Below are 10278 nucleotides of genomic sequence, written 5' to 3'. Positions count from 1 at the left end.
GCGAGGAGATATTCTGGGAGGTGAGATGGCTTAGGCCATAGGATCTGCCTCTGGGGGAAGTGATGGGACCCCCAGTGGCATTGAACATGACTGGTCAAGACCATAGGAAATGTCCTGTTGGGAGATCAGTCCTGCCCTGGCTTTGTGGCAATAAGCTGGGTGGTCTAGTTGGTCCTTCCCATCTCTGACACCAAGGGGTCTTTGATGGGCATTCCCTTAATCAGATCTCCCTGATGGGAGAGGGAGCCTCACCCTCAGCCTTATCTGTTACTTTCAGTTAGTATTTATTATGCATATTATCGCAGGAGCCCCAGCCATGGACCAGGACCTCACTTTGTGAGGTGCTGTACAAACACACAACAAAGACGACACCACAGTCCCTCTTTGGGCTTATGCCATGTAGAGACTTGTGGCTGTGGAGTCTTGTGGATGGATTCAGGGAATTGGTCCATGGACATGGATGGGGGGCCCCCTGTGGATCACAGTGGTGGTAGTTGTGCGGGAGCCATGGCAAGCCAAGCCTGGTTGTGGTGGTGGGAGCAGTGCTGAGCCGAGCTGTGCTATTAAGAGCCGCGTGGGCTGGTAGCTGCCAGATGGAGCCAGGTGAAGCTGGGAGGAGTTAAGGCTATTGGACATGTACTCGTGCTCTGTTACAGAGCTGAGGGAGTGAATCCTGTGAGCTGGAACATGGCTCCTTCTCTACTCTGGTCTTATTCCATGTCAGACTATGGGGGGGAGGCACTTGCCCTTCCTGTGGCATTATTCACCCCCTGGTGATGCCTGCTGCAAGGAGGGCAAGATCTGCCATCAGTCCCGGCTGTGTGGGAGCCGATGCCCATGGAGATGCTGGAGGGCGGTGCTGGCCCCGGGATGGGTGCAGGGCACTGGGGCATCCCCAGGAGGAGTGTGGAGCTGGCTAGGAGAGCAGGCAGTTCCTCTTGGGTTTCCGTTTGCGCTGGCTCTTCTGCATGGCGCTCAAGGCGGCACTGGAGGCCTCTGTGAAGATGTCGGTGATGTTCTCCTGGTATTTGGCCGAGCACTCAAGGTAGGTGACAGCATGCACCTCCCGGGCCATGGCCTCTGCCTGCAATAGGGGAGTGGTGTGAGACCTGCAGAGGGTGGGGTCCCTGCTGAAGGCATGCCATGCCCATTGTACAGCCTGGGGCCTCCAGGATCCATTCCCATTGGGCATCACCTCCCCTACCACCATCCCTGGGCTTCCCCATGTCTCTGGCAGGGCCCAGGACATGCCCTACTTTGGCTGACGTAATCACTGCCTTGCCACAACCTCATCCCAGCAGGAGCTTGGCTGACCCCTGGCCCATTATCTCTGGGAGGGACTATTTTTCCTTCCTGAGGATTCAGATGGCATGTGCTGGCCAAGTAGGCTCGGGGGTGTGCAGGGGGAGGGAAGAAGAGGGCTGTCACCTTGTGGTAGGTGATGGGCTCCAGCTGGTCCTTGTGGAGCCGCCTCAGAAGGACCTTGTCCTTCCTCAGGTCAGTCTTGCAGCCCACCAGCACGATGGGGACACCCTTGCAGAAGTGATTCACCTCCGGGTACCACTGTGCAGGGAAAGAGATGGAGACAGGGGGGCTGAGCACTGGGGTGGGAGACCCCGCATGTCCTCAGAGGCTTTGAGGGCAGGGCTGAGCCCCATGTTCATCCTCATTAAATCGGAGAATGGGATGTACCCCTAAGGAACACAATAGAGGCCAGCAGAACAGAGCTAGAGCAGGGGTGGGCAAACTTTTTGGCCTGATGGCCACATCTGGGTATGGAAATTGTATGGCAGGTATGAATGCTCATGAAATTGGGGGTTGGCTGTGGGGGAGCTCCTGGCTACTCCAGTCCCAGCCTCTCCCAGCTGGGGGCACTGCAGAGAGAGGGGTGGGAGTGCTGGTTGGGGGGGGGGGGGGGAAGTTCCCAGCTACTCTAGTCCTTGCCCCTTTCAGCAGGGGGTGCTGCAGGGAGCAGGGCAGCAGCGCTGGCTGTGTGGGGAGCTTCCAGCTACTCCAGTCCCAACCTCTCCCCTTTGATCTACAGACAGCTTTGTTACCTTTGTGAGAATGTTGTCGAAGCTGTTGGGACTGGTGACATCGAAGCACATGAGAATCACATGGGCTCCTGTGTAGGAGAGGGGACGGAGCCTGTCGTAATCTTCCTGCCCTGTGAGGAGGAGATGAAGGGGAGGGGTACTTAGTAACCTCCAAGTGCAGGGTCCCCAACCCTCCCTGCCCATCCTCTGTATGTGAGAGGGGATCTAGCCCTCAGGGACAGCTAAGCATGGGTGTGTATTCAGCCACCCACTGGTACACTCACACATACACCTGTATTCTGACACACACTAACACATGCTGATACATATGCGCCTGCACACTCACATGCACAGATGCATGTACATATATGTACTCTCTAGCACACACACGAACTCACACAAACTTACACTCCAAATAGGCCCCGGCCCTGCCCTGCAGAGAGCCCCCCCAATAGCTGGCAGAGATTTGAGAAGTGGTGATCCATAACTCCTTCTAAGTGCCAGGGGAACCCCTCTTGGCTCTTTTCTCCTTGGCCTGCCTGGCATTGTTCTGGCTGGTCTGGGTTCAAATCCCTGCTCTGCCACAGACTTCCTGTGCAACCTGGGGTGAGTCTCTTAGCTGCGCCATGCCTCAGTTTCCTCATCTGTACAATGGGGATTATAGCAGTGCCCTACCTCACAGGGGCATTGCAAGGATAAATTCACTAAAGATTGCGAGGAGGTCAAATACTGTGGAGATGGGAGCCAGATAAGTATCTAAGATAGCCTTCTGCCCCCCCATTCACCCATGCCCAGAATCCCCATCACTCCACACACCCATTATCTGAACGATAGCCCTGCTTTTGCAATGTAGGTGTGATGAGTCATGATTTTTATCATGACAGCTGGTATTTCTCTAAAAGCTCCAGCTCCTGGAGTAATTTGATTAGGGGTGACTCTCCTCTAAATTTAAATAAAGAGGAAGGTTGTAGCCCTTATGGAGTGAAGGAAAGTCTGACAAGTTAATGGCTCAAGAACCAGAAAGAAAAGAGCTCCCAGTTTATTACTGATCTCATGATTTTTGAAGCTGATCTTGTGAATTTCTGAGGCCTGGCTCCTGCTGTTGGAAAGGATGGGGGGCCAGCAATCCTGGGCTGTATCACTTGAAGCTCAGGGTAGGGGACAGAGCTCAGGATGCCAACAGCAGAATCCAGAAAGAACTTTGATCCCATGCTGCTGAGGTGGGCCTGTGGGGAAAGGGGCCCTTCTGTTTGCAGGAAAATGTTTTAAGAAAATGTGTATGCTAATAAAAGCCAACTATTGTTTTGCATAATATGCCACACCCCAACACACATGCATAGTGTATACAATCTTAGATCCAAGTGATTTGCATAGCAATCTTAGATCCAAGCCTTGCCCCTCTGACTCTCAACCGTTCCTGACTACTGTACCCCTTTTAGGAGTCTGATTAGTCTTGCCTACCCCAAGTTTCACCTCACTTAAAATTATGTGCTTACAAAATCAGACAAACATACAAAAGTGTCACAGCACACTATTAGTGGAAAATTGCTTACTTTCTCATTTTTACCATATGATAAAATAAATCAATTGGAATACAACTATTGTACTTGCATATCAGTGTATAGTATACACAGCAGTATAAAGAAGTCATTGTATGAAATTTTAGTTTGTACTGACTTTGCTAGTGAACATAACAGCCACACTGGGTCAGACCAAAGGTCCACCTAGCCCAGTATCCTGTCTTCTGACAGTGGCCAAGGCCAGGTGCCCCAGAGGGAATGAATAGAACAGGTAATCCTCAACTGATTCATTCCCTGTCACTCATTCCTAGCTTCTGGCAAACAAAGGCTAGGGACACCATCCCAGCCCATCCTGGCTAATAGCCATTGATGTATCTATCCTCCATGAATTTATCTAGTTCTTCTTGAACCCTGTTATAGTCTTGGCCTTCACAACTTCTTCTGGCAAAGAGTTCCACAGGATGATTGTGCATTGTGTGAAGAAATACCTCCTTTTGTTGTTTTTAAACCTGCTGCCTATTAATTTCATTTGGTGACCCCTAGTTCTTGTGCTATGAGAAGGCCCAGGACTTCCTTATTTACTTTCTCAACACCAGTCATGATTTTATAGACCTCTATCTCATTCCCCTCCCTTAGTTGTCTCTTTTCCCAGTCTTATTAACCTCTCCTCATACAGTAGCTGTTCCATACCCCTAACCATTGTTGTTGCCCTTTTCTGAACCTTTTCCAATTCAAATATAACTTTTTTGAGATGGGGCAACCACATCTGCATGCAGTATTCAAGTTGTGGGTGTACCATGGATTTATATAGAGGCAATATGATATTTTCTGTCTTATCTATCCCTTTCTTAATGATTCCCAACATTGTTTACTTTTTTTGACTGCTGCTGCACATTGAATGGTTGTTTTCAGAGAACTATCTTGAAAGTGCTTTTTTATGTAGCCTGTTGTAAAATGAGGCAAATATCTAGATGAGTTGATGTACCCCCTGGAAGACTTCTGTGTACCCCTGGTTGAGAACCACTCTCCCACACACAAGTGTCCATTCCTAGACTCAAATAAACTGGTTAATTTTTCTCTCAGGATGTTGGCTCCCTCTACTGTTCACATTGGGAGTAGAAGGATCATACACCCCATCCTCTCCCTGTACATACAGTAACTCCTCACTTAAAGTCCTCCCGGTTAACCTTGTTTCATTGTTAGTTGCTGATCAATTAGGGAACATGCTCATTTAAAGTTGTGCAATGCTCCCTTCTAAGTCGTTTGGCAGCCGCCTGCTTTGTCCACTGCTTGCAGGAAGAGCAGCCCATTGCAGCTAGCTGGTGGGAGGCTTGTAACCAGCGTGGACTGGCAGCTCCCCGCTTCCCCTAAGTTCCCTGTGCTAGCAATTGCAGCTGTCCCTCCCCCCACTTTTTTTGTGTGGAAAAATTGGAAAGAGTCCAGTAGAGAGCAACAAAAATGATTAGGGGTCTGGAGCACATGACTTATGAGGAGAGGCTGAGGGAACTGGGATTGTTTAGTCTCCAGAAGAGAAGAATGAGGGGGGATTTGATAGCAGCCTTCAACTACCTGAAGGGGGGTTCCAAAGAGGATGGAGCTTGGCTGTTCTCAGTGGTGGCAGATGACAGAACAAGGAGCAATGGTCTCAAGTTGCAGTGGGGGAGGTCCAGGTTGGATATTAGGAAACACTATTTCACTAGGAGGGTGGTGAAGCACTGGAATGCGTTACCTAGGGAGGTGGTGGAGTCTCCTTCCTTGGAGGTTTTTAAGGCCTGGCTTGACAAAGCCCTGGCTGGGATGATTTAGTTGGGAATTAGTCCAACCCCCTGCTCAAAGCAGAACCAGATGACCTCCTGAGGTCCCTTCCAACTCTGATATTCTATGATTCACTGCCAGGTGCTGCTCCTGCCCTCTACCTTGGAGCTGCTCCCAGAGACTCCTGCTTGCTGTATGTGGGGAGTGGGGGGGGGGGGGGAGCTAATGTCAGGGTGTCCCACTCCCCCCTGCTCCTGCACCCTGCTTACCTCATTTCCATAGAAGAGGGGGTACACACAACAGGGTTCAGGACAGAGGGAGCTTCCAGGCAGCAGCTGTGGTCTCAGTAAGCTGATCTAATTAACAAGGCAGTCTACTTAAGAGTGGGGTCAGCTACTTAAAGGGGAAATGTGCATCTCTCGCTCTCACACATGGTGTGTCTGTCTGCTATGCTCTCTCCCCTCCCTCCATGCCTGCTGCCTTGTAGAGTGAGGCTACATTAACAATGAGTTAATCCTTGAGGGCTCAGCCAAATGCTAGTTCATCATTTAGCAGTAAGGCATTCCCTGCGAAATATTCCACCTTCTGACTTCACCACCTCAACCCAGCTTCACAATCATCATCGCTGTGTACCAGTATTAAATTGTTTGTTTAAAACTTAGTGGGTGTGTTTTTATATATGTCTTTTTGTCTGGTGAGAAGTTTCCCTGGAACCTAACCCCCTCATTTACATTAAATCTTATGGGGAAATTGGATTCACTTAGCAGCGATTTGCTTAAAGTTGCATTTTTCAGGAACATACCTACAACATTAAGTGAGGAGTTACTGTACCTGCTGTGTCCCACAGATTGATTTGCACCGGCTTGCCGCCAATCTGGAAGGAGGCAGAGTACTTCTCAAACACGGTGGGGACGTAGACCTAGGAGGAGAAAGGAGGGGAGAGTCACTGTGCTGAAAAGAATGACAGCCAGCCATCACTACTGCTCAGCAGGTTGGCCCATGGGGAGTTAGTGTTCATTCCTCCTTAGACTGATAGATGCTTCTCTATCTAAAGTTCTCACATGACCTCCATCGCTGTAATAATTGACTGCCTAACAATCTAATGTATTTATCCTCACAACACCCTTGTGAGGTAAGGAAGTAATACCACTGCTGTAGAGGTCGGAAACTGAGGCACCGAGCGGAGCAAGGTCACATAGGAAGCTCTTTGGAAGGGCAGGGACTTGAATGGAGGTCCCAAGGATGGCCCCTAACCACTGTCCATTCACTGCAACAATGTGTTTTCCCTTCTCTCCCCCGACCCCCAATGTGATGTACTAGGGGCCAGGGTGCTTGTGCTGTGTCTCCCTGGGTTTTTAATAATGGTTTTATTTACATGTAGAGATGAACCAATATTGATTTTTCAGTTCATGGGCTGAACTGAAAGGAAAAAAAAATCAGTTTGACCCAAAATGGATTTTTGGGGGGGGCTTTTCTCATTGAAACACAAACCAAAAACAAACACAACCACCCCCAACCCTCCTCCCCCAGAAACCAAACCCCTGAAATAAAATTAATCTTGGATCAAATGGAATGTTTCATTGGAGCTGGGATATTTCCCTCCCAGTGTTTTGTTTCATGATGGATTGTATTGGGGTGTGTTTCACCCTTTTTTCATTTAAAAAAACCTGTTTATCATTTTAAATGAAATGCTGTTTTGAAATGAAAAGTTGAAATGGTGAAATGCAACATTTTCCCTTTTATTAAAAAACCTTTTTGCCCCTAATTTTTTTGGAGGGGATCTGAAACTAGTCACTGAATTTGACCAAAGTTGGTGAATATTTTCAGTGCTCTAAAATATGCATTTTGTAGGCAAATTTAGTATTCACTGAAATTGTTTCCCAGATCTATTTGCTTATCAGAGACCCCACCCCATTGTGCTCAGCCCTGTACACGTATAACAAGGAGGTGGTTCTGGCCCCAAAAGGTTTACATGCCAAGCGTGAAGTCAGAGAGGATGGGTGGCTGCCACAAACACAGTGAGATGACTATGGTGAGTGGAACCCACAGTGACCATAGATCCCCAGTTGCTTGGTGGTTGGTGTCATTTGCAGGCCATGCAGCAGAGGTGGGTTTGAAGGAGAAGAACGTGTTGGCTTTGTGTATTCTTCCAAGCTGCCTCTCCACCATGCAAGAGGCACACCCTGAGAGCAAGCACCAAGGTGCTAGTGGGGAGATGTGGGCAGTTCTTCAGGTGGAAGAGGCGCCAATATAGAGTGCCCCAAAGCATGCTCCAAAGAAGAGCTCTGTGTGAGCTCGGAAGCTTGTCTCTTTAAAAGATATTCCCTCACCCACCTTGTTTCTTTAATACCCTGGGACCAATACAGCTACAACAACATTTCATATGGTCTTTTTTGAATCACCCTATAGCATTGAATAGGGCATGATACCCCTGCTAGAGAATTCTATAAAACCAGTCACAAAAGCCTTTAGAAAATGTTTCATTCTCCATTGCTTTCTATAGTAGGTTTGTAGAGGAATTCCTCTACAGAGCCCCCCTGTTTCCCACCCCACTAAATTCCATAGGATTTGCCCTGAAAGATTAAGAGAACCTTTGTGGGTTTTTTTTTTCCCCCCCACCAGCCCAAGAAACCTGAAGTAGCTCTGTGTCCTTCTGGCTGGGCTCCATTTATTAAACCACTGCGATAGGTCTGATGGCCATATTGGTATACACATGCTACAGCAAACTGCCTGGGCTAGTTAAGGTCTAGACTAGACCAACTTTCTGTTTAAAGCTCAACTCTTCTAAATGCTAGAAAATCCTCCCAGTTACTTAGGTTGCTTTGACATTTTGTGTACTTCGTGGAGGAGTGGGTAGAGTTAGTGAGCAAAATTTGGGGTCATTTCCCCAAGGGGTTACTGAGTTTATACTAGTGCAGCAGTTCTCAAACTGTGGGTCAGGACCCTGTTTTAATGGGGCCACCAGCACTGGTGTTAAACTTGCTGCGCACCCCCCCCCCCTCCAGGGTGGTGGGACTCGGGTGGGCTCAGGCTTCATTTCCCCCCTCCTGAGGTCATGTTGTAGTAACTTTTGTTGTCAGAAGGGGGTTGCAGTGCAATGAAGTTTGAGAACTGCTTTACTAGTGTAACTGCCCCCACGAGGGGGTTATACAGCATGATCTATACCAGTACAGCCAGAGCGGCACAGCTACAACTTATCAGAGGGGTAGCCGTGTTAGTCTGAATCTGTAAAAAGCAACAGAGGGTCCTGTGGCACCTTTGAGACTAACAGAAGTACTGGGAGCATAGGCTTTCATGTCTTGCATCTGAAGAAGTGAGGTTCTTACCCACGAAAGCTTATGCTCCCAGTACTTCTGTTAGTCTCAAAGGTGCCACAGGACCCTCTGTTGCTTTTTATAGCTACAACTTGTGTGTGCAGCCAATGCCTTACGGCAGCTCAGCATGTAGCTGGGAAGTCTGGAAATGCCCCGGTTCACTGCTGGAGGTGACCGGGACAGGCTGGGATCTCTCCAGCCACCGCCGGCTGCCAGGACAATCCTGTCTGGGTGAGCTCCTGCTTGCTGCTTGGGGAGGGTGTTTGCTGGTGGCCTTAGCAGAGCAGGTTCCCTGGGCAGGGAGAATGTTGTCACGAGGCCAGGACTCTCCCCAGAGCAATTGCTTTCACTTCCCTTGGCCAGCTGGGCTCCCGCAGAAAGGGGGAGTTTCCCTCTGCCCCCAGAGGTTCCTGCCCTGCTTTGCTCCACAGAGGGCTTACTCAGAGCACCTGGCAGGGGAGAGTGGGGCAGGGAGCTTGTGTCAAGGAGGGGCTGCTCTATGGACCAGGGGTTTGACCCAGTGAGGGAAGAGGTTATCTTGGAGACAGAACAGGTGGGCCAAGCATGGCTGGTTGGAAAGCTGTGTGAGGGGGTTCTCTCTGGGTTTGGGTCTCCCAAGGGAAGCGGTGCATGTCTGGACTGGGACATGGTTTGGATCCCATTGGGGGGGGGGGGAGAAGCAGTGTGTGGGGGGCTGGTCTCTCTGGGGCAGGGATAGGGTCCCATGGAGAAGCAGTGAGGATGGGGGGGGGAGGCCTCTCTGTGGTAGGGACAGGGTCCTATGGGGACCCAGTGTGAGGAGAGAGGGGTCTCTCTGGGGTAGGGTCCCCTAAGTGGAGCAGTGTGAGAGGAAGGGTATCTCTCTCAGGCAGAAACAGGGTCCAATGGGGGAGCAGTGCGGGGAGAGGGGGAATTCTTACCCTGGGGAAATCCCCCTTGGCGAAGACCATGAGCAGGGAGGTCTTTCCACAGCCCCCGTCCCCCACGATCACAGCTTTGATCTCGGTGGGCCCCGTCTCCATGCCCCCTGCTGTCCAGCTCTGTGCCCTGTCTCCTTGCTGCATCTCCAGCACCCTGTGCCTAACAGCCCATCTGGGGGGGCTCTACCTGTCTTTGTTACTCAGCTGCCCTGAACCACCACCTGCCAGTGGGCACCATCCCAGAGCCTGAGACCTGGACGGGGCAGGATTCTTTTCCCCCCTCGGATCACGCCTGAGCCTGCCCTCTGTACGGTGAGTCGGTGACCTATGCTCTCCAGGCCTCCTCCTCCTTCCCAAGAGTCCACCCCCCTCTGAGCTACTCTTGGCTCTGAGACTGCAGGCGACACTGGCTTCTGCCCTACACCCAGCTCTGGCAGGAGGGTGCGGCCGGGAGCCAGAGGGGTGTGGCCTCCCGTGGGGTGGGGAGAGCGGGGGCAGGTGTGGCCAGGAATGTGACTAAGGCCAAGGGGACAGGTTGGCACAGGAGAGAGTAAATAGTGACACACATGCACACACGCTCATTCTATCTGGACTCAGGCATGGCAGATTTTTTTTTTTTTTTATAATTTCAAGGGATAGTATCGATGTTGATATTTTAACATTTTGTTCCCCGCTTTGTATAGATTTAAATTTTCAATTGTGGGAAATCCTGGGGCCATATGTCACACAATGG

At 50.2% G+C, this 10278-nt stretch overlaps 1 protein-coding gene across 1 annotated transcript; it reads right to left on the bottom strand.

Moving 5' to 3' along the window:
- Nucleotides 1–267: 267 nt before the first annotated feature.
- On the bottom strand, nucleotides 268–9989 carry RHOD (ras homolog family member D). The gene is made up of 5 exons (XM_005280562.4): nucleotides 9546–9989; nucleotides 6143–6230; nucleotides 2058–2167; nucleotides 1429–1563; nucleotides 268–1084 (listed from the first exon to the last, which is right to left on the bottom strand). The coding sequence occupies exons 1-5, from the start codon at nucleotides 9687–9689 to the stop codon at nucleotides 917–919; spliced, it is 645 nt and encodes a 214-aa protein (XP_005280619.2). The 5' UTR covers nucleotides 9690–9989; the 3' UTR covers nucleotides 268–916.
- Nucleotides 9990–10278: the final 289 nt, after the last annotated feature.

The sequence above is a fragment of the Chrysemys picta genome, chromosome 4 (genome assembly GCF_011386835.1).
Source record: "Chrysemys picta bellii isolate R12L10 chromosome 4, ASM1138683v2, whole genome shotgun sequence".
NCBI classification, from domain to species: domain Eukaryota; kingdom Metazoa; phylum Chordata; order Testudines; family Emydidae; genus Chrysemys; species Chrysemys picta.
This window is presented reverse-complemented; position numbering and strand designations above follow the sequence as displayed.

What these genes read in the sequence shown, in the direction of transcription:
- RHOD (XM_005280562.4), bottom strand. Translation starts at nt 9,689, where the DNA reads ATGCAGCAAGGAGACAGGGCACAGAGCTGGACAGCAGGGGGCATGGAG. An exon ending in CCAAGGGGGATTTCCCCAGG is followed by an intron (nt 6,231 to 9,545) that starts GTAAGAATTCCC and finishes TTCTCCTCCTAG; the next exon opens with GTCTACGTCCCCACCGTGTT. An exon ending in AGCCCATCACCTACCACAAG is followed by an intron (nt 1,085 to 1,428) that starts GTGACAGCCCTC and finishes CCCCTATTGCAG; the next exon opens with GCAGAGGCCATGGCCCGGGA.